This window comes from Globicephala melas, chromosome 18 (assembly GCF_963455315.2).
Source record: "Globicephala melas chromosome 18, mGloMel1.2, whole genome shotgun sequence".
Classification (NCBI taxonomy): domain Eukaryota; kingdom Metazoa; phylum Chordata; class Mammalia; order Artiodactyla; family Delphinidae; genus Globicephala; species Globicephala melas.
This window is the reverse complement of record NC_083331.1, coordinates 10,984,191-11,009,155: the sequence shown is the minus strand read 5'-3', so window position 1 is coordinate 11,009,155 and position 24,965 is coordinate 10,984,191. Positions and strand designations below refer to the sequence as shown.

General features: G+C 34.1%; 1 protein-coding gene across 4 annotated transcripts in view; it reads right to left on the bottom strand.

The window, feature by feature from the left end:
- The window catches only part of NBEA (neurobeachin), a 627,505-nt gene that overhangs the window by 429,440 nt on the left and 173,100 nt on the right, over nucleotides 1–24,965 (bottom strand). For all 4 annotated transcript variants that reach the window (XM_030882520.2, XM_060287860.1, XM_060287861.1 and 1 more), the window contains exons 18-23: nucleotides 15,725–15,833; nucleotides 8,527–8,608; nucleotides 8,149–8,272; nucleotides 7,108–7,300; nucleotides 4,081–5,097; nucleotides 1,940–2,157 (exon numbers count right to left, since the gene is read on the bottom strand). In XM_030882520.2, coding sequence (XP_030738380.2) covers nucleotides 1,940–2,157; nucleotides 4,081–5,097; nucleotides 7,108–7,300; nucleotides 8,149–8,272; nucleotides 8,527–8,608; nucleotides 15,725–15,833 — 1,743 coding nt within the window. The remainder of the gene's footprint in view (nucleotides 1–1,939; nucleotides 2,158–4,080; nucleotides 5,098–7,107; nucleotides 7,301–8,148; nucleotides 8,273–8,526; nucleotides 8,609–15,724; nucleotides 15,834–24,965) is intronic.

The window sequence follows — 24,965 nt, the reverse complement described above, 5'->3', positions numbered from 1 at the left end:
CTAGCCACAGAAGTGATACGATAGAGGAGTATAAATGAGTCAGTAAAATTCAAGTACTTACTGAATAAAAAAAGGAAAAAAGACCTCAAAGGTCAGCAGTGCAGCTCTGCCATACAAAACATTCGCTATAGATTCTCAGAGAAATACACTGCTTTAGTTTGGTATCCGTCAAGAATATGAACTATTCTCTAACAGAAAAAAAAGAGATTACTCCACGATCAAATTTAAGTGAATGACTCTCACCTTTTAAGAACTGCAAAATTTCATCTAATATATCTTAGATCTCAGGATGTTTTCTCTTGTCCTAAAAATTAAAGTACTATCTATCTTTTACATTTTTTTAAATTATGCAAAATTCTGTCTGGGAAATTTTATGAGAGTCCATGAAAGAAAACACAGAAAGACACACACAGTATAAAGGGACGGATAGTTGAGTATCATTCATTTGGGGGATACTAACATGGCAATTAGTAAATTACACTGTATCTCTCCATACACTGATACTCATGTTAGTAGTAATGTATTTCATGGTATTCCAGTCTCCTTATTTACCATCCCTAGGTAACTTAGTATATAACATTAGCAATGGAAAGACCATTGTTTCTATCACATAAGTAGACTAAGGACAAACTGACCAAATAAAATCAGAACTAAAAGCTTTCTATGGCAGACACTGATTGCTTGCATGATAGTTATTCCTTATTCCCTGCTAACACAATCTAGATTTTGTTCTATTATTGAGCTACATCTGGTACAGGAAAGACTAGGTTCACCACAGCTACTAGGTTGGTAACCAGTATTGCTCCATGGAGGCCAATCATTATAATCCCATTCCCTTTTGCTGGTGACTCAGAGAATAGCATATGATCCTACTGACACATGAGATGTAAGAAGGAAATTTCTTGAGGGGCTTCTGTTAGAAAAAAGAGAAGAAGAAGAGAATAAGAGGAAGAGGAGAAGAAGAAAGAGGAGAGAGAGGAGGAGGGAGAGAGAGAGACAAGGAAAAGGAGGAAGGAAGAAGGGGGTGAAGGAGGAAGAAGAGCCCTGCCCTCTAGGTGGGGTAAGTTTCCTATGTTGACTTGATTCTGGGAGCTGAAGCAGCCACCTTGAATCTCAGAAGGATAACTAGGAGAAGCAGAGAAACTCACTTAAGTCCACTGTTAAGAAACTCACTCATAGTCCATTGTGCCACTGATTGTTCAAGTCACTGATGGTGGGGTACTGTTACTGACAGACATCAACTACCTAATTTATCTGCATGAACACATGACTCTCTCATAACTGATTAATTTGTTGCATATTTGCTATTAGAAAATTAAATTGAAATTGAGGCAAGGTAATTTTAAAATTTATGCAGACTTTGTTTTCTTTCTTGAAACTTATTCAATTTATTTGAACTGAAAAAATAAAACAATTGAACAGTTTTCTTCACTGTTTTCCTTAAATGATTATATTTGAAATGATATCCACTTACCACGTAAATGGTGTAAGCTCTAAAAATAGATGGTCTAAGCTGATTTTAAATTTTATTTTAGCACTATGTGTTAAATCTTATCACCAAGAATAAATGTAGTACGTGGTATTAATTTTAACAGGGAAAGATAGAAATGTGGAAATTTATTTGAACCAGTACTGAACCTTTTCTTGGTTAAAATTCTTTTTTATAATAACCTGGCAATGCCAGATTTCAAAAATTGGCTAATTAACTGTCTTAAGCCTAAATTCTTGGTTAGCCTTTAATTTGACCCACCCCAGGACTCATAATCATTATGAAAATATTTATGTTTATATAAAAATGTTCAAGTTTGATTTTTTAATAAATTTAATTTGTGAGATTTTTAATGATATAATTCGCTACTAATCAGTCGATGCCACCAATGTTAAGATATTCATTTTTCAACTGGAATTAGTCTTATTTATAGAAAAGAAGTATTTCTACCTCCTCCAAACATGTACATCTGTTTCTAAGGCAAATAGCAAATCGGTGAGAAGTCGCTGGTGCATTGGAGACCATTTAAACTCAGGAATACGAAACATTGTAGTTCGTGGACCTGGGCTGAACTGGCGCCGCTGTTCCTCAGTCATTGGCATTCCTCGAAATCCTAAATCAACTCGGAGATCTCTGTCTTGTTGTGTGATAGACCGACCCTGAACAGCCTGGAGACAGAAAAGGGGAACATTTGTAGAGTGAAAAAGAAACACCTGATTTAAAAATGAAAATAGTAAGTACAGTTAAGTGAGTAAAGCTTTTGCATATGACTTTAGTAGGTTAGTATATTTTACATTTATTATTCACCTGGTGATTCCCTGCACAGGAACCCTTTTGAGAAGAAAAGGCTATTATTATTATTTTTATTTTGCTGCCTCAGAAACTAGGCAAGGTAACCTAATACTTAAGTTTAACACCAAAGTTCACATTGAAAACCAGATCCTCTCTAGCCCTCTTTATGAGTCTTTACATTAGACCACATTTCTTCCTTATAAAAGTGAGCCTATACTCAAAGTGAAGAATACTGGGTATATGTCATCAACTAATTGTAATTAGAAACACAAGATTAAAAGAAATATTACTTGTACAGATGCAAGTTAACTTCAAAGTCTATTTCACTCAAAATACTTCGATTTAGAAAAATAAATGCCTTTTCTACGTTAGAAAACCAGATAAATGCCTGTGAACTTTGAGTGAAAACCAGGCAAGCCTAGAGATTATTATGCTCAGTAAACAATGCACCCTGCTTTCCTTTATTTTAAACCTGGACTTAATTCAGTATTTCCATCTCCCGCCAATTATCACTGTAACACAACTGCCACAAAAATGGAAATGGCAGTATTTAGTAGAGAAAAAAATATATATCTTTTCCACACACAGAATATATTTTCAAAGATTCTGAGTACAAAGACACTAGTGAGGTATGGTTTACTCTCTGTAACCTAACTCTAATGGACACATGTTAAATGATTCTTTGATGACATTAAAAGGTGAATGGAGGGCTTCCCTGGTGGCGCAGTGGTTTGAGAGTCCGCCTGCCGATGCAGGGTACACGGGTTCGTGCCCCGGTCCGGGAAGATCCCACATGCCTCGGAGCGGCTGGGCCTGTGAGCCATGGCCGCTGGGGCTGCGTGTCCGGAGCCTGCGCTCCGCAACGGGAGAAGCCACAACAGTGAGAGGCCCGCGTACCGCAAAAAAAAAAAAAAAAAAAAAAAAAGGTGAATGGAAAACCGAGGCAACAACAACAAAAAACAAGTCATAAAGGGTAAAAGTTTTCTTCAGTTCTTAACCATAAGGTATTATCTAGTCTAGAAAATAAGTATAAACTCAGTGCTCAACAATTAAAATTCGTATCAGAAAACATCATGTTTTTAGCTTTAGTATGGTGAGGCCCAAACTGCAGCACTAACATTTCCTCACCACCAAGCCTGAGAATCTCTAATTTTCTCATACGAATCCCTATCCATGTGGCTATAAAGAAAATTCTCACTGTTAATAATTCCAAATTTTCTCAGCCATATTACCTACCTCACAGGGTTGTTGTGAGTATTAAATCTGATAACATATAGCACAGTGCCTGGAACATAGTAGGCACTTGATAAATAACAGTTCCCTTTTCCCTTCCCCTTCATTTCATTTATCAGTTCAATCTGGGCTCCAAGTCCTCTTTTCTATAATCCACAGAACAGGGTTGGGCCTGAAGCTCAAAAGGTTAAAATTAATCAAGTATTCAGAATGAAGATCTCGAATACAAATGTGTAAATGTAGTCCCAGAGCCATAAAATGTTCAAACTGGTAGAGACCTTAAAGGTCATATTTCAATCTGGTACAACCTCTTGCACTGTATAAGAAAATTCAGGCCCAGAGAGGTTGAGCAAAGTTACACAGACAGAATGTGGCAGAGTTGGATATATGATTCAGGTATTTTAAATTTCTTTTATATATAGAACCATACTACTCAATTCCATAAATTATTATGCTATCATAATTAAATATAAACATGGTGTGACTGGTAAGAAATTACTCTGCTTTGGTGCTAACAACTCTGTATCTATTCAGTGCATCTTCAGAACACATGTAAGATGACTTACTTGCGTTGTAGCAGTGGTCTGGATTTTACGGATTTCCTTTCCTGATTCTTTGCCATCATCAGATCTCTCAGTGTCTGAAATTACACTTCCTGCATCAATATTTGGTACAATTCTGCTACCAGAAGATTCAGTTTCCAGAGTCGTAGCAGTCATTTCAGCATACTCTAACCCTTTAGATGATGATGCTAAGTCTCTTTCAGAAATACTGCCCATTCCATCTGAAGTTGTATGGATTTTGAACTCTTTTTCTTCTATTATGCTTGATGTACAAGTTAAGTCTACACTACCGGTCATGTGAGCAAGCAATCCAAGATCATCACCAACACCAAGATGTACTTGTGTGTCCTGAATATTTGGAATAATGTGATTGCTAGAAAGTTCAGGAAGGAGTTTCTCTTCCTGTTTGGGTATTTTATCAAAGAGAAATGATGTGCTACTGTTGGGAAGTTCATCCTTCTCATCTGCTAATGTTATCAATGGACCGTTATCCTTTTCCTCATTTTTTTTAATGATACCAACACTTCCATGTACATTGTTCTGGAGTTTCTCAACAGCAGCACTGTATACATTATCCAACAAAGATTCAACCTCCACAAGAGCACCATTCTCTGCACCTACTAAAGTTTCTGGTGATAAATCCATATCATCAAGCTTCACTTCTGTTGCTTCCACTTTCTCTGCTTTTATATCAACTAAAAGATCGTGCACTTCCACGTGTACAGCATTTCCCGGTCTACCTGAATTTCCAAGAATATCATCTGACACTTTTGTTGACATGAGCAAGTCTCTATTGTCTGTGCTGACAGGGTAATCTGTCTCACTTTCTGGGCTCTGGCTTTGTGAAAGGTCTTCCATCTCTCGAATTTCCATTCCACCTTTTGCTCCTGTTGTCTGCGATGAGAGACCAGAGATGGTGCTCACATTCCCTTTCTTTCCCTTTTTAATGTTTTCCTCCTCTTGTCTCTGATATTCTTCATACATTTTAGCTAGGTATTCCTTATGTGCTTCATAAGTGACCTTAGGAATGGATAAAGAAAACATTAAGGCATTTTGTATATATTAAGAAGAAAAAAATGACATAAATAAAATTATGATAATAATAGCAAAAAATGGTGCAAATAATTTTAAGACTTCAAACAGTGCATATTAATCCTAAAACAAGTGCTTAGTTTCATCAAGTAATTGGAATAGCATCAAAATAGTCATATATGACTTATTATATGACTTGTCCAAAAACACAGTTAGGTAAACTAGCATTATTAAAGTTTTTTTAAATAAAATTATATTTTCTTTTAGGTGAAGTATTTCAATGTTACCCTAGTTAATATGCCAGCTGAACTCCGATATATTCGGGTTATTTGAGCTAAAACAGAGAACTGGCTAATAATATACAATATCCAAAGTACTATTACTACATCATTTTTCTATGACTCATATGTGTGACTATTGCAACAAGTGAGGTAAAAAAAGACAACACATACCTATAAATATATAATTATAAAATGTTAAAACTTTACAATTTTATCTTTATATAGGCTACTTTAGTTTGTTACTTTTATATAGGCTTGTTTAGGAATAATCAGTATATAGTTAGGAATAATCAATATATATTTATTGCACAAAGATTTGCAATGAGTTTCCCTATAAAATACTATTTTCAAACTTATTAGTGCAATGATAAAAGTGAGGTGCCAGGGCTTCCCTGGTGGCACAGTGGTTGAGAGTCCGCCTGCCGATGCAGGGGACACGGGTTCGTGCCCCGGACCGGGAAGATCCCACATGCCGCAGAACAGCTAGGCCCGTGAGCCATGGCCGGGGAGCCTGCGCGTCCGGAGCCTGTGCCCCGCCACGGGAGAGCCCACAACAGTGAGAGGCCCGCGTACCGCAACAACAACAACAAAAAAAGTGAGGTGCCAATATATTATAAAATGTAAATTTGTAACAGAAATAAAAGGTCTTTAAAATAAAAAAAGTTCAAAATCCTTCCTATAGACACATATGATATTGATATTTAAATGATACTATGACAGAATTTTAGGTTGAGGGACCTTTCTCTGAAGATTATCTTAATATAAAACCCCCTTATTTTACAGAAAAGGAAATCAAGTCCCAAAAGCAAGGTTGGTAAACTATGGTTCATGGGTCAAATCTGCTTATCACCTGTTTTGGTAAATAAAATTTTATTAGAACACAGCCATGTTCATTCTTTACATATTGTCTATGGCTATTTTCATACTGCATGAGTAGTTGCATCACAGGCTGTACAGCCCACAAAGTCTAAAATATTTACTATCTGCATCTTTAAAAACATTTTTCTGCACAAAAGGATTAAATGAGTTTCCTAATGCCACGAAACTGAATTGTGGCATAGAACTGAATCAAAAACCAACAACTTCAGGCACACGTCCTTTTCCTATGACACCATAAGATATATTAACTCTGAATTTCCAGAATCTAAGGTGTACATACTCTAAATTTTAATTGACTACTTCCTTTTACCAAAAACCAGACCATATTTAAAATATAAACAAACATACAGATTCTTATCATTAAAAATAAAGATAATGCAATTAAAAACAACACTAAACTTAAATACTTTAAATGTATTTATTATTCATTTGGAAATAAAAAAAAGTTCTGATTACTTTAAAAAGGCTTAAAAAGTATATATAAGACTCCGTTTCATGAGTAAGAACCAGTAGGGATGTCTGGGTTAAAAGGCTCAGACGCCAGCTCTCAGATCTGCTAGAAAACGTATGTGTGTGTGTGCGGGGGGTGCCTCGAGAGTGTAAACTTACTAATTTATAAACCTGAAGTTTCAATTATAGGGTCCCTAAAATACTTCAAGCTTTAAAAGTGTATGAACCGAGAGAGAAAAACAAAAACAAGAACGGAAAAGAAAGAAAATTGGCATAAAGGAATCAGCCATAATGCAAGATGCCCACAAGATGGCACCAGATGAGTGTCTACAGGCATTTAATCCACAGCTGAAATCCTGATGATGTAAAATGTTAAATCCCTTGTTACCTTGGAATGGGCTATTGAGAGAGTATCCACCCAAACTCTCCAGCCTCCCCATTCATATTTGATTGCATGATACAAAAGAATCCGGAAGATATTGTAGACCATCTCCGTAATCTTCTGTTCCTCAGAATTTTTAGGATTGATATAGCCAAGAGAAAACATCCAATCCTGCCACACTGAACACTGCAATAAGCATCTAGTGGGGGGGAAAAATCATTAAAAATTCCTAAATTATATTAGAATTTACTATTTTGAAGTTGAGATGAATAGTGAAAATATGATCTGACTTAGATAAAGCAACGTATACAGTCATTCTGCTTATTTAATATTTAACCTGGAATGACTTTTCCCATTCTTCTACTTGGAAAAATCCATATTATCATTTAAAATTGCTCTCCCAACTCTCCTAGTGAGATTTAGATATTTTTTCGCTACTCCCTCATCACATGTAGCACTCACAAGGCACTTAACATATTAGAAATTAATCATCGCTTCACTTATCTTTCCAACTGAATTGCACTAAGACTGTACACCAAGACAATCTGTGCAGCACAGTGCTTTATACATGGCAGACATTCAATCAGTAGTTGTTAAATATAAGACTCATGCAGCAACCATGGCTTCATACTGTACCCCATGTCCTAGCTAACCAGCTTTAGAATGCATGACAATAATCAGTTATCAGACCAAGCTGAGAAAAGCATAGATGATCTCAGCAAATCCAACATCATTACATTTAAACTACTGTTGGTGGTAGACAGTTATCAGGAAAAGGGATGGTGTATTTTAAATAAGGATTTTTGGATATTTATGTTTATATATACAGTTAAAATATAATAACCATAAAGTTAAATAAAATCATATAAAAATAAATAAAAGTATGCAGATTATATAAAAGAAACAAATGCCTTTTCTAATGATTGAAAGTATTTAGCAAAATAGGAAAGATTTGAAAATTTTTTCTTTGAAAGAGATTGAAAATAAAGGAGAGAAAATAAGATTAGTTAGGAAATAAAGTTTTGTTATAGTATTCAAACTGCTCACCTTCTATTCTCCCGGCTGTTACTGAAAAGTTTTATCATATCAGATAAAAACAAACGACGAACTTCCATCAGTTCTGCACTTGGTGTAGAGTTTTTTAACAAAGTTGCCACTACCTTAAGAATCACTGCAAATGAACAAAAAATTATAGGAAAGATTTATAACTACATCATATCTTCTGCTCAAAAAATATTTACTGATTTTCTACTAAATGCTTAGAACTATGGTAGGTGAGTTGTAAGTGTCATAAATGAAACTATGTGAACGCCATACCGACTGGGGTGGTTAGCAAAAGTTTTGAGTTAGTTTTGATTTATTTTCACATGTTACCATGTTACATGATACTACTGCATTACAATAAAGAATTGCTGGTTTGCTCACTTGGATTCTGAATTTTCACTGTAGAATCTGGCTCTGGATGTGGTTTGTGTACAACTTGAGTACATACTTGCTCTGTCAAAATCTGAAAGATGAAGAAGTTGAATTTCATTTAGAAATAAATTATAATTGCAAATTATAGATATACAAAGACTCTGCAAAAAAAAAAAGTCAATTTGTTCAAATCAAAAGAAGCATCTCTTCTAAGGGTCTTCTAGTGAATTCCACATACTTCTAAACTCTTTAATTCTATAGTCTTCAGATTTTTACAGATAAAGACAAAACCAGGACCAATATCTATAGAAGGAAAGATTAATTAGGAGCTCCAAGAATTAACTGTTTGAAATCACTTTTCAGTGTACATCTTTAATACTTTTAAGTTGTGAACTGTAAACATTTGACTGCTATTTCATCATTAATAAAAAAAAAACTTAGAAAATCAGTAAGTAAGAAAATAATGTCTGAGCCTGGGTCCTAATAACTTCAAGTGAAGTGTGATATGGGAAAAATCTTTATAAAAAATGTGGCTCATTGTCATTTACCAATGAGTTTTTTTTAAACTTCTTTCAAATAACAAAAAATGACAAAAGTTGACCAAATAAAGGAAAGACAGAAAGACAGACTCTAAACCATTTACTAATTTTTCCACCAACACCCAGGCTCTATGAGTACAGGATTCTTATACCTCTTTTTCACTGCTACATTCCTAGCAATTAGCAAAGTGCCTAACACACTGCCAGCAGTCAATAAACATTTGTTACATTTAAGAATGAATAGCTTAATTATATATAAAATATGGATATATGACTCTTTACTGTATTTCAGGCTATACAGCCTGTGTTTACCTCTATTTTTCCATATATTAAAAAATCCAATGAGATTATACTTAATAAAGATACCATTTTATATTATGATTTAACTTCCTGTGTAGGTTAACATGCTAAGTTCTGAATGAAACTTTTTAAATAGTTTAACCGGAAGTAAGATACAAAAACTTTGAGGAAACTATAAAACTTAGTTGAGAGCTTAGCTGTACATAGCTACTTGTGAAAGTTGGGGATGGAGAGTAAATTAATCAAGAGACAGGTATGACTCTTTCAGATTAGAAAAAGATCATGACATCCAGCAGTGGCATTTTTCTTACCTTTCTGCTCAGACTTAAAAAAAAAAAAATGTATATCAAAAAGGTACTGACTTGAAATAAAAACTAACCTACTATTATTAAAATGATAAATATAGGGCACAAATACCCCTTTCTTCACTGCCATACTTTTACTGAAACAAACACTTCCTTGTTTAAACAGTGCCTCAGAATTTTCTGAACAGAGCACTAGAGACATGCACTACTCATCAGTTGGACCTGACAAAAGGGATAAAAATTTCTTTGAAAACCATATACCAAAGAACAATCGGTGGTTGGTATATGCCTACAAGGAGTTTTCACACCAACCTGTCCAAAAAGTCCTGGTGTAGACCTACAGCCCAGTCAACAAGATCCCAAGAATTCTGGTTACAAATGCAGAGATTCAAAACAACTGCAGACAAGCTTGGAAAAGACTATGCCATACTCTTCCATGATACAGAACTGTCAAAACTTTTTCACCCCAAAAAGGAGAAAGCTCATTGTACAGAAAACAAAATTTATCTCAAAGAACCTTCAATTTTATACTGTTGTCCTTTTAAACCCCTATTTGATCATCTAAGAATGAGGGTAATAACTGCCTTGCCTATCTGATAAAGCTGGTAGGAGGATCAAATAGGGCTCTATATGTAAAAGTGTTTTGAAAACTATATGTCATAGTTTATTTAAATATGAGTTTAATTACAAAAATATATTTAGAAATTCAATGCAGCATGTATTTATAAGAACCAGTTATGTGCCAACATTCTGCTACATGTTTGAAATGGGAAACATAGTTGCTAGATAGAACTATATTTCCAGAAAAAATTATTTAATCAATATTGAGGAGACAGGCTCAAATCTGAATAAAGACACAGACCTACTAGAGAATGGACTTGAGGATATGGGGAGGGGGAAGGGTAAGCTGTGACAAAGTGAGAGAGTGGCATGGACATATACACACTACCAAACGTAAAATAGATAGCTAGTGGGAAGCAGCCGCATAGCACAGGGAGATCAGCTCGGTGCTTTGTGACCACCTGGAGGGGTGGGATAGGGAGGGTGGGAGGAAGGGAGACGCAAGAGGGAAGAGATATGGGAACATATGTATATGTATAACTGATTCACTTTGTTATAAAGCAGAAACTAACACACCATTGTAAAGCAATTATACTCCAATAAAGATATTTAAAAAAAAAAAAAAACTATGTGAGTTTTAAAAGAGGGGGAGGGAAATAAATAAGACAAGGAGAGATGAATGTAGATGTAAACACTTAATGAAAGGATAGGATTCAAGATGGGCCATGAAGTTTGACTGGACTTGGTTAGAGACATGCATAGGAAATTAACCCTGCCCCCGCACCATAACAAAATAGGATGGAGGGTTCAGAGCCAGATACGGACATGAAATCCAATGTGTATTTAACCCTTATAACACATCTCAATTCACACAAGCTCAATAGCCAAATGTGACTAGTGGCTATCATATTGGACAGGGCTGGGAAACAATGAATTAAATCATGGAGGTAACTTAATAAATATGCTATTTATGGACACAGATCTGAGTCCAGCATTATACATTTAAACATTATTTTATAAATGGTATTATCTCGTAATTCATGGGTCACAGAAAGACTTCAGGCTTAAGCAGGAGCTACTGGAGCTTCCTCTCTGACCTACTGACTTCCCGGACTTATCAAGCATAAATCATTTTGGATTAGTAGGCTCGACTTACGAGACAGGAATAGTACTGGTTTACTTCTTAAAATGGCAAACTATTAACCCCACTGTTACATCCAACTGCCGCTATAGATATTCAGGGGGTCAGAAAACCTTTGTATTTATACAGTTTGGACAAGCTCTACTACTTTTTTGACTCTTGGTTTCTTTATCTGTGAAAAGAATGTTTGAATAAGATGATATTTAACATACTACCTACACATAAGATTCTATAATTTTGAAAAAAAAGTTTTATTATGAGATACTTAAAGGTTTTAAAGTTACTACCCCTTTGTAAAAAAACTGTGTCCAGTAATGTTATACCCTTACCGAAAAAGATAAAGTAAAAAATATACATTAAAAAAATCAGTTCATTATTTCCATGGGAAACAGCTCCTCAGATGACAAGATCCCATACCTGACTGCCTCTGTCTACGGTAAGTGTTGAACTGAATTATAGGAATAGTATGTAAAGAGAAATAGTAAATCCAAACCTACAAAGTAAAATTTATATCACAATATTTTAAAAAAGCATTGGACCAATAATCATATATTGTTGTTCAGACAGATCTACAAGTATATTAAATAGAAAAATCTAGTTTTGTCTTTAGGGGACATATTCTACAATCTAACAAAAAATTTTAAGTGTATTAGGAAGTGCTACAAATCATTAAGAAAACATAATAATCCATAATTTAGAGATGGAGTAACAAAGTAAAAATAAAGCGAATAAAATGTAAGATACAAATTTTACAAATATTATAATTCTCAAAAAAATATTTGTATAAAGAATAGCCTTGAGTAATTTCAAAGAGGATTCATTAAAGCCAACTCATTTCATTATATGATCTATAAGAATAAATTCACCTCAGGAAACTAGGAGATAGGGATGTTTTTTCAATTAAATTTTTGTTTTTAGAATAATTTAAATAGAGTTTTAGATCTTCAAAGCTTATGCAATGTTGTCTGACATATCCTGCTAAAAACTCTAAATTACTTTGTCCTTTAATATTTACTGTTTATTTTATCATAGGCATCTTATCAGATTTAGAATTTTAAAGATCACAGTGACATAATCTTTACGATAACTGAACTTCCAAACACTTTGTGAAAACCACACATTCTAAAATATCATTTATCAATTCGGTAGGTTTGACAGAGTTCTTTATTATTTCTGTACTTGATTTTATACCTTTCTACAGTTGTAGTAATATGTGTTCTGATACAATGCTTGGAGTTAAGGTAATTTCCTCAAACCAAAAGAGAAAATGAAGATAAAATGAGCTTTCAAACTGCAGATTATCAACCAACTAAGTCTTGCTAGGAGTACAGGCCTTGGTTGATGTTCACATAGTAAATCAAACTCAAGTTAGTTGAGTTTTCTTTCTTTACTTAAATTTCACTTACTATTTGATGAGAATTTAAGTCGAACCTATCACTTGAGTTTTCATTTTTTTGGGGGGGGCTGGGGGGTCATTGGGGATGAGTTTTAAGTTTTTTACAACCAGATGCCACTCTCCAAAATGATGCAATCTTTAAACTTTGGTCATCTAGAATCAGTCATCCACCATCCTGTCACTGATATTACAATTTGATTTGTTAGTAGTAGTAAACCATCTGTTGAAGTCCTTTTCTACTTTTTTGTGGAATCAACAGTGCTAAACAATCATACCGCAACCATGTTTCTTTTTTGACCTTTTGTACACTTAACTTTTCTTTTTAGAGTATCATACTTAACTCAGGGCCCTTCATTCCAATGAACTATGATTATTTTTTCTACTTTGAAAGCCTACATTATTGCCAAATTGGTCAGATGGAGGCCCTGAAAGTTAGTTCCTTCATTATTTCCAAATCTCTGCAACATCCAATATCCAACATCCAGTATCAGAAGATCCTGACTTTCTCCACCTAAGTTATGGAATCAGAGATAAAATCCGGACACTAAGAGAGTGCCGATGAATACAGATGGTAGTACAGATGCTGCTGCACTTGCTGTTGAGCCACTTTTCAGGAAGACGAGTAGAATTACATATGCATGTATATATACATGGGACATTTTATTTTAAGGTTACAAGCACATGATGATCTTTCTAATTCAACATATAATGTTATGTGGAACTTTTATTTTAATGTAAGGTTTCATTGACTACAAAGACTTTCTACTCTATTAACACTAATAGGTCAAAACAAGCAAGGGTCAGAAATTTGTGGAGGAAAGAGAATGATTAAAAAACATATACAGGCATTATTGACCAGAGCAATTAGTAGGTAAGAAAACCAAGGTAAAGATACAAGTTAAACCAAGAGGGAAGAGATACGGGGATATATGTGTTATGTATAACTGATTCACTTTGTTATAAAGCAGAAACTAACACACCATTGTAAAGCAATTATACTCCAATAAAAACGTTTTTTAAAAAAAAGATACAAGTTAATCAGTATTTGACACTAAGATTCTGATATTGCAGCAAAGTTTTGATTCAGAGGAGGACTTTAATACTGTCAACTGAAGGTAGATTCTGATATTTTTTGCCTTATGTACATATACTATGAGAAATGCCTATTTTATGACCATTTATTAGTGGTATGACATAGAGCAAATTATTTAACCTGTGAGCCTCAGTGTGTCTGTTTAAAAAGGCAATAAAAATACCAGCTTCATAGCAATATTGTAAGGATTTGAGATAATGTATGTAAAGTACTTACCAAGGGGATTATGATAGGAAGTACTCAAAAAAGGCAGTTACTATTATTAGGGAAATATAATAATATCAGAATAAAGATGCTCTGCATACGATAGGCCTTTCTATTAGTGCTTATTCAGTTCTGTAGGCAAAATATTGGAGCAATATTAAAATATTACTATAATTTTAAAAAAGCAGCACTCTTGAGCGTAAAGTTTACAAATCATGTAATTTGAAGAATGACTGACACAAAGTAGGAAAATTAAGCTTAGATGAAAAAGACAAAGTAGCCTTATTTAAAGGGCAACAACTCTTAAATTTACTGATGAGAATATAAAACCAGAGGTAAAAAAATTATGCCCTGTAGGTCAAATCCAGCCTACCGTTTTGTAAGTACAGTTTTATTAGACAGCCACACTCATCTGATTCATATTTTCTATGGCTACTTCTGAGCCACAACTGCAGAGCTGAGTAGTTGCAACAGAGAGCGTATATAGCCTGCTACTATAAACTGAATGTTTGTTGTGCCCCCCAAAATTCCTATGTTGAAACTTACATTTGCTATGGCTTTTAGCACAACTAGAGTCTCCTTGTATTAACAGTCACAATGTTTTGCTATCTACATCTATAACAAAATAACCCATGCTCCACTATATGTTAAAGTGTGAGATGTGAAGTCCACTTTTCTCTTGTTTTGACATGATGGATATACACTGTTATTAAAAAAAATATATTAGGTTGGGCAATACAGGTGGTACGTGAAACACTGTCCAGTTACTGCATTGTACCGAGCTCAATGTAAAGATGACAAACGTTCTCTGTTGCAAGTACTCAACTCAGCTACTATAATGCAAAAGCAGCCATTGGCAATATGTAAGGGAATGAGCATGGCTATGTTCCTACAGAACTATTTATGGACACTGAAATCTAAATTTCATATAAGGCTTACATGTCATACATTATTTTTCTTTCGATTACTTTCAACCATTTAAAAACATAAAACAATCCTTAGCTCAAGGCCCTACAAAGACAGGTGCTTATAGTTTGCTAATCTTTGCACTAGAGAAAAGAAGTAGGACCTCTGAAAATTAGCTGCAGGAAAGTAAAATGAAGGTTAATATAAGAGAATATTCCTAATATTTTACTGGTATTTAAAATGAGGTAGTACACACATTTCACAGAAAATAATGAACCCAATTGGTATGGCCATCTGTTAGAAATAAAGAAAAGGATTTCTGAATTGAGATGATCGGATCTAAAGTTTCTCCAGATACCATTTTTACAAATCTTACCTACATTTTATCCCAGTCTCAACTCTAGGTTAATGTTAGTAGTTGCTACATATCAGAGACAGAGAGGGAAAAGCGGGGAGGGTTAGGGGAGGGAAAGAATGAATAAATAATGCATAATGGGTGTGATTTATGTGAGAAAAACTGTGCAAAGCCCATCAGCCAACCCATACTCAAAGAAAATGCCTAGGCCCAACATAAGAAGATTGGCAACTAAATGTACATGGATATGTTTTAAACAAAAATTTTAAAACATAAGTATGTGTTCATCTTTTTTTTTTTTTTTAAGGATTCCTGCCTTTTAGATTAACTGACCAACTGCTATTCCAATCACAGAGGGTTTCCACTGCATACATTTAAAATTAGCATCACACATTTTAAGTTTTTACCTCATAAAGTGTGTTGTACGTGGTGACAGTCACAGTGTTTGTATGCAACATCAGCCTCTCTCCAAGAAGAGTAAAAAGACTGTGGGTATGCATAATTTCAACTTTTCTCCTGGAGAAACAGGGGCAAAAAAAAAATCATACTAGGAAACACACTGGATTTTCTAATCACATGATGTTAGGATAAGCAGTAAAATCTATAAGCAGATACAGAATTACGTAAGTAATGTTTACTAACTTCCATCTACTAAATCACAGTTTATAGCATAGCTGTCTTCTAAAATACCAAGAGTACTATTTAAACACTTCTCAAAATGTCCGCACAAACTAAAACGTTAAGTGTACAAATTATAAAACAGTGTATAAATGTTGACAGCTATAATTTTCAAATTTCTAATAGCTATTTAGGAGTTATTTTCTTACGTTAAATTATTAGTTTCCCTTAACACAGAGACAACAGAATTTTCAAATCCTTTCTGTCCAAAGTCTATGAAATAATCTATGTAAAACTTTAATAACAAAAATTTATAAGTATGGTTAAAACTGAATAGAAAGCAAAATAATTCGACAGAAGTAAAGGGAACTCATTACTGCTTGTATCTGTGGCTCATTTAACTGTTGACCCATTTAACTGCTCCCCTACCAAATCCATACTTAGAATAGAAAGCTCTATTAAAGTCCTCCTGGAACACTTAGCTCTAGCCCAGGGAATTACTACCTGCCTTTCATTCATGTCACTTTCTTAGAAGTCAAGATCTGGAACTTCTTGGCCCCCAACGCTCAGTATTTCATTTCTTACCTTGATTTTCTATCGTTCCCTGTGTGGATCTGGCAACTATAACACAAACTGACTAGGTAATCACCGAACTTTTGTTCCTTTCTTCCTGAGCCCCCAGCTATACTATAATTCCACCCTCTCTTACAGCTATGTGTGGCCACTGAGTTCTAGCCAATGGAACCCGAGAAGAAAAGTTGTGGATCATTTTTAGGCCTGGGCTACAGAAAAAACACTCATGTACTCTTCCATGCTCTTCCTCAAGGCAGCAACACAGGAGCCTTACGATGAAGACACAGAGGTACTAGATGAAAGAAGCAGCCTGGGTCTCTAAAGCACAGCTTGAAGAAAATCAACTGCTGAGGATACCCATTTGGATTTTAAGTGAATAAGAAAGAAACTACTAGTTTGGTAAGTTACTAAAACTTCACTGTTTGTTACAGGAGTTATTGCTACCTTAATTAATGCACGAATCAAATAATGAACCATTTATCTGGGCACCACTCACCTGGAAATCCTCTCTTCTAACATCAGCCTTCAAGCTTCACACTGCACAACAAAAGAGGCAGGACAGCTATTTCCCCCCACCCAATCCTCCTCAGCCCAGAGAAGGAAACAGCAATTACCTAAATCCAAAAGGAAGCTGGGGCAAGAGTCTAATGGCTGTGTTTGTAAAACACTTAAGACTGGGAAAAGTCAAATGGTCATTAAAAAACAAAAAATAACAGGACAGATGGATATTTTGGGATTATGAAGGGGAAGGCTTTAGTCTCTTCCAACTCAAGCCACACCTAAGGAAAGGAAGCCTGACACTTTCATTTGCTCCCAATCAAGAAAAACAAATGCCAATGTATATCTCTTGATATATCTCTTTGATAAACAGAGCTGGTAAAAGTCATTTAAATTAGGCTATCTGGAATTTAGAGTAATTTCTTAACTGGGACACCATAATTTCAACTACTAAAGAAATTCATGCTCTCTTGACTACCTCCTCCAAAGTAAATGTTTACAGAGCAGCTTAATTCTACCTCTTAGGGGGACTTGAAGAATACTGCACATACCAGGAAAAAGATGAGTCAGCTTCCTCTTGCAGTTTTCTTTGAAACAATGCTCACCAATAAATGCTGTCTCACAGCAATCAAGAGATAGCCAAAAGTGGCATCCATCATTTCAGGCATAAAATGGGCATGCTGGCCCTGTACATCACATGATTTTGTTTCCCAGAGGACCTCTAATGAAAGACCCAGCTCTATGTATTCAGTTCAGAAAGGCTTCACGAGGGTATGTATTTGAGAAACTAACAACTTGAACCTGTTTAACTTTAAGATCTAAATAGACTTCAGACTTTAGTGCCTAGCTGCTTTACCTTTTCAATTTTATAGGATTTCTGCCCACTTGGATTGAGTGCAATCTATTTTTTTAAAAGAGTAACCTTTTAATCTCATACAAATTACACATTTATTAGCTTACTAACCATTCCATTAAAAACACACCCCAATTTCCTTCTTCACAAAACAAGTATTTTGGGGGGGATGACCAAAAAATACTTCTTGTAACAAATTCAGAGAATATGTTGGAACAGGACACAGTAAAAAAAAGAAAACGCATAATTCTATAACCCAGAGATAATCATTATAAATATCAGTTGATGTTCTTTCAGACTAATTACGTTGCACATAAGTATATGATAGACAGATATAGATGATATCAATACAATGGAAATAATTCTACATAAGATAATTTGTAGCTTGTCACCTGTAAAACAACATATTGTGTCTTAAAATTTCAGCTATTAAATATAGTTTATAACTAGAGTGTAGCATAATTTATCCATTCACTACTGTTGGCCGTTTATGTTATGTTCAAATTTTTTTCTACCATAAACAAAACTTTGTCCTTTTACATAAATCCTTCGGCATGAACATTTCCTCAGGATAAATTCTTGTAATGAAAATTATAAGGTTAAAACTTTTAAGTTTAATTTTATTTTATGAGACTTTGAAGTTTGTGACCTCCAAAAATATGTACATTCATACTCCAACATCAAGGTACAAATTACCAGCAGTTTCACCAATCCTCTGTATTATAATAATAATAAAACAGTCAAATGCAAAAATTAGGGCTTGGGGAGAAAAGATGAGAGAGGAAGCATGGTTTGGGGTAAGACTCCAATTCATAAATTAAACAGTTTTTTGCTGCTAATTATTGAATAATTCACATTTTAATAATGTTCCTCATATCTAAACATACATACATTAGCATGTGTACCTGGGGTTTCTTTTCACCTCTTTTTTTAGCTCATTCCTTAGTATAAGGTCTACTAGACTTATCACAATACACACTCATTATACTTATTTTTTAATCTTTCACTGACTTTTTACTTGTTTGTTCACCTGAGTTAGCTTTACAACAATTTTTGAAATTTTTTAAAGAAAACTTGGAATTTTTATCAAAACTGCATTAGGTTTATAAGTTCAGTTCATTACAAATCTAATTGAGTCTTTCAATTAAGCTACGTGGTATAGCTCTTCCTTACTGCAGCTGTTAAATTTTTTCATGATTTTCAGGAAATACATTAAAATATTATTTACATTTTCTATTTCCTTTCTAATAAACTGAAAGTAAGATCATTTTAGGCTACTATTCTATATATTATTCTATAGTTAAGAATCATTAGTTATTCTAACAATGGACACTATTATACTTTTCAAACTCCTTTAATCTATCAGGAGAACTGTAAAATTTTTTGAGGTTTTAACCTAAATTTCTTTAGCCTTTTACTTTGAGGGTAAAAATGGATAAGCTATAGGAACTCAATAATACGTGCATCTGTCGGTGTTTATGAGAAATTGTATCAAAACACAACTAGGAACTAAAGGACCATAGCATGGTTCTGTTGAAATATCAGATAGTGATTTCTAGTGAAGCAGAACAGGATTATGTTCTGTGCACCTGTACTTTTACCTTGTTTATTAGTGATCTTACTCTTCCCACCTTTTATTTGATGCAAGAAGTAGTATGTATATGTACAGAAAACCCAAAAAATAAGTATTTAAAAATATTTGTAGCAAAATGATGTTATTACCAAGGACTAGAAGTGAACATCTTGTATGTTGTCATAACATATTTTCTTATAATTACTATAATCTGGCCTATACTTCTGAAGGCCCCTCTTCATGCCCAAATTTTTCCATTTTATATTACAAGATATGAAAAAGTTTTATCCATTTTATTGATTCCTTCAATAAAATCACTCTTGTAGTCAGTGATCCCTTCAACAGTTTTTGTTTTATTTTCTTTCTTGATGCTAGTCTTCATCTTTATTAATTTGTACTTCCTAGCTTACTCTGCTGTCCTTTAATCAATGCTGCAATATGAGTATACATTCCTATCATTATCTTTATTCTTCAATATTGGACATATTTACTTCTGAGTATGTTTTTGCTATGATGAATAGATAATTTTAAAGAACTTATTTTCATTTTTTTATCTTCTCTTCACTAGCAGGTTTTTGGGAACGTTTCTTAATTTCTAAATAGTTGAAATTTTTTTTTTGCTCAATTTTTTTTTAATTTCTAATTTTATTACCTTACGGTCAGAAAATGGTGCCAGTAAAATCTCTACTGTGTCCACATTGTTTACTTTATGGTCAAGGACATGATTTTTTATTTTAGTAAATATCCTATAGCCATAAAGTATATTTTCAAAGCATATAAGACTGAACATATATCTGCTGAGTCAAGTTTCATGAATATATACTCAATTTCTCTATATCTTTACATGTTATCTATTCAATTGGCCCCATTCTGAAGAAGAAATACTGTCTAGACTATTGTTTCTTATCAATTACTTATAGCATCTCTAATGGTTTTCCTTACATATTTGAATGCAACATTTGATGCTTTGAGGCTTATGACCATAACATCATCTACTTAAACTGTGCCTTTCATCAATGTATAATGTCTTCTAATGTTTTGTTTTGAACTTCAAGTTCAACTGATTCTATTTTGTGCTTTCAGATCACATCTGATTTCTATAATGCCAACGAAGTTCTGAATTCTTTTTCTGTTATCCCTTTCCTTACCCATTTATTTTTTTAACATCTGATTTTTTAAAAAGAAAGGAAATCATATAATAAATACTCATGTAGCCACCATTACTACAACTTAAGAAATAAAGTATTAAAAATAAGCACTTCTAGGTACCTGTCCATGAGCCCATCCTTTTCATCACTATGTTTTGGGGTAAATGATATCATGTATTTGCTTTTATATAGCCATGCATGTCTTTATACTTTTATTAGATATGTACCTATTCCTAAACTATTTATTATTTTATTTTTTCATATCTTTGAAGTTTAGATAAATGATATCACTACTATACATCCGTCTACAACCTGCTTTATTGCTTCATGTTAGGTTTATGAAAGTTAACTTTTGTTAGTTCATTTTCAAAGCTGAATATATCCAATTGTATGAATATACCTAAATTCATTTCTGTTATCCTACTGATATTCTTTTATGTTGTTTCCAACTTTTCATTATTACCAATGATGTTACACTGAACATTTGTGCACATACATGAATGTCTCCATGTCACAGAGACAATTAATAATTAGTCATAGAGTAGCTTCATCTTTTTGAAAATTGTCAAATTGTTCCCCAATGTGATTGTAACAATTATACAACTCCACCAGTGATCTGAAAGTCTCTTATGCATATCCTTGCCAACACCTGATACTGTCAAAAATGTTAAAGCTTATCATCCTAGTGGGTATTAAAGGTAAGTTTTAAATGTTGTACTTTTGATTGCTACCAAAGTCGAGTATCTTTCCATATGCTTATTAGCCAAATCAAGTTTGCTCTTCAGTGAACTGTTTATATTCTTCATTCTCCTAATGGTTTTTCTTTTTCTTATTCGTTTGCATGATTTTTCATAGGGTCAGGATACAAACCCACTGTATTACAAATAAACTGCAAATATCATTTTTCACTTTGTGGCTCATCTTTTCACTTTTTATGGTTTTAAAACATGTTATATTTTAATGATCATATTTATCAACTTTTTCCTAGATGATTTATGTATGTTTACTTAGTAGTTTACAAACCCTTCCTTAATCCAAGGCAATAACACTATTATTCTACATTTGCTAAGAGCTTTAAATTTTGCTTTGCAAGTTTTTATTAGCTTTATTGAGGTATAATATACACACCATAAAATCTACAAATTTTATAAGTGTACAAGCCAGTGCTTTCTTAAAGACCTTATAGAGTCATGCAATCATCACTACTATCCAGTTTTAGAACATCTTCATCACCCTAAAAAGTTCCCTTGTGCCCACCTGCAGGCAATCCCCACTTCCATCACTAGCCCCATGTGACCACCAACCTGCATTCTGGATATTTCATATAAATGGAATCATACAATATATAGTCTTTTGCATCTGGCTTCTTTCATTTAGCATAATGTTTTTAGGAACTCATTCATGTCATAGTATGCATCAGTAATTCATTTCCTTTCAATTGTGCAATAGTATTCCATCGTATGGGCATATGATATGTCATTTATTTATTCACCAATTGGTGGAATTTGCAATAGTCTCCAGTTTTTGCCTATTATGAATAACGGTACCAAGAACATTCATGCACAAGTCTAGATGTGAACATATGATCTCATCTTTCCTGAGCAGACACCTAAATATAGAAATATCTGGTTGTATAATAAGTGCTACATTTTTTAAGAAATTAGAAAACCCTATTGGAACGCGGCTGGAGAATCTTACATTCCCAACAGCAATGCATTAGGATTCAATAAATTGTTATGTGTTGTGGTTTTGCTTTTATTCAAATCAAATTATTTTCTATCTTTCTTTGTGATTTCTTTTTAGAGCCATTTAGAAGTGTGTTATTTACTCTATCTAGAAATTTCTCAAATCTTTTTTGTTGATTTCTAATTTAATTTTGTTGTAGTCAAAGAACACAGTTTGTTTGACCTCAATTCTTTTAGATTTACTGAAACTTGTTTTATGTACTACAGCCCAACCTATATTATATTCTGGAGAATGTTGCAAATGAAGCTTGAAAACAATTCTGCTGTCTTTAGGTAGAGTGTCCTATAAATGTCATTATATTATTCAACATGATGTTGAACAGGAGTGGTGAAAACAGGTTTTGATTAATTGTTAGTTATGCAAAGGATTATTTCTAACATTTGACCACTAAATAGGTCTGTATTAAGTTTTGGGTAGATATATGTTATCAGGTAAAATAAATCATTTTATATTCGTGGCTTCCTAAGAATTTTTATGATGAATGCGTAATTAATTTTACAAAAAGTTTTTTGTACCCATTATTATGATTATATAGCTATTCTGTAATTTGTTAATAAGTAGACCATATTAAAAGATATCCTAATGTTAAAGTACTCTTACATTCAGCATAACATTTAGAATCTAGGGGAAAAAAGACAAAACATATTACTTCATTTACTGTAATATTTAGAGCTGTTAGTTGCCTCCAATACCACTTAGGCCAACTCTCAAAAGTATAAATATGCAAACATTTTAATATCTTTTGATTCTAAGTATTTTATTATCTGCACAATGATGTCATGTTATGGTTATTTAAAATATGTATATTCCCATTTTCTTAGTTTGATTTTTATCACTGGTTTCTTGTTTAATCACACTGTGGGTGAGAAGTCATCTATATGATAATAATTTATTTAAATTTATGGAGTCAATTTTTATGGCCTCATTTGAATAGTTTTGTCTGTTCTTGAGGAGAACGTATATGCTAATCAAGCCAATGGATTTTTTTGGTTCAGATTTATACTTTGGGGCTTCCCTGGTGGCACAGTGGTTGAGAGTCCGCCTGCCGATGCAGGGGACGCGGGTTCGTGCCCCGGTCCGGGAAGATCCCACATGCCGCAGAGCGGCTGGGCCCGTGAGCCATGGCCGCTGAGCCTGCGCGTCTGGAGCCTGTGCTCCGCAACGGGAAAGGCCAAAACAGTGAGAGGCCCGCGTACCGCAAAAAAAAAAAAAAAATTATATATATATATATGTATATATTTATATATATATATATACTTTGTTTGTGATGGCTCTTTTAAAAACAATACGTTAAAACCTCTAAACTGTTTTATCTTTCAAATCTCAGTTTTGCTTTCGATACCTCATCTATGCTGTTGAGCATATATAAATATGACATTGTTTTACCTTCCTGGTTGAATTATACCTTTTTCATTACATGATGCCCCTCTTTAGCTTCATTAAATTTTTTCCCTTAAAGTTTAGTTTGGTCTATTTAAATATTGGTCTGCCAACTTTTTTTTTTTCTTTTTTTGCGGTACGCAGGTCTCTCACTGTTGTGGCCTCTCCCGTAGCGGAGCACAGGCTCTGGACGCGCAGGCTCAGCGGCCATGGCTCACGGGCCCAGCCGCTCCGCGGCATGTGGGATCTTCCCGGACCGGGTCATGAACCCGTGTCCCCTGCATCGGCAGGCGGACTCTCAACCACTGCACCACCAGGGAAGCCCTGCCAGCTTTTATTATTCATTTTTTAAAATATGTAATACTTTTACCTGGGTAAAAAATAATGATGACATAAAGAGATACAGAGAGGTTTCAAACCCAACTCATACCCTTTCCTCCTCATTCACACTGCCCCCTGCCCCAGTAACAAGTAAACTTTGTTTTAGTTTCTTATTTCCCTATCAGCTTCTCCCCCAACACATGCTTTTTAACAGATTTTATTTTTTAGAGTAGTTTTAGGTGCACAGCAAAATCGAGCAGAAAGTACAAAGATTACCCATATTCCCCTGGGTGGCCCCATGTATGCCACGTATGTATGGCCTCTCCCCACTATCAACACCCTCCAACAGAGAGGTACATTTGTTACAACTACCTATCAGCTGCACTCCTCCCCAGTTTTATTGAGATGTAATTGATATATAACAACATAGCATTAGTTTAAGATGTACAACATAATGCTTTGATACATGTATATACTGCAAATAATTACCACAAGTTTAGTTAACGCCATCACCTTACACAGTTGCAAAATTTTTTTTCTTGTGATGAAAACGTTTAAGATCTATTCTCTTAGCAACTCTTAAATACTATATAATATAGTATTGTTAACTATAGTCACCATGCTGTACACTTCAGCTCCAGACCTCATTTATCTTACAACTGGAAGCTTGTATCATTTGACCACATCCACTCATTTCTCCCAGTCTCTACCCTGCAGATTATGGGAAACCCCCATCTTTTCTCTGTTTCTATGAGTTTGGTTTCTACAGATTCCACACATAAGTGAGATGATATAGTATTTGTCTTTGTCTGATTTATTTCATTTAGTATAGAGCCCTCAAGGTCCATCTAAGTTGTGGCATATGACAGGATTGCCTTCTTTGTTATGGCTGGATATTATTCCATTTTATATATAGAAACAGAGAAAACTACAATCTA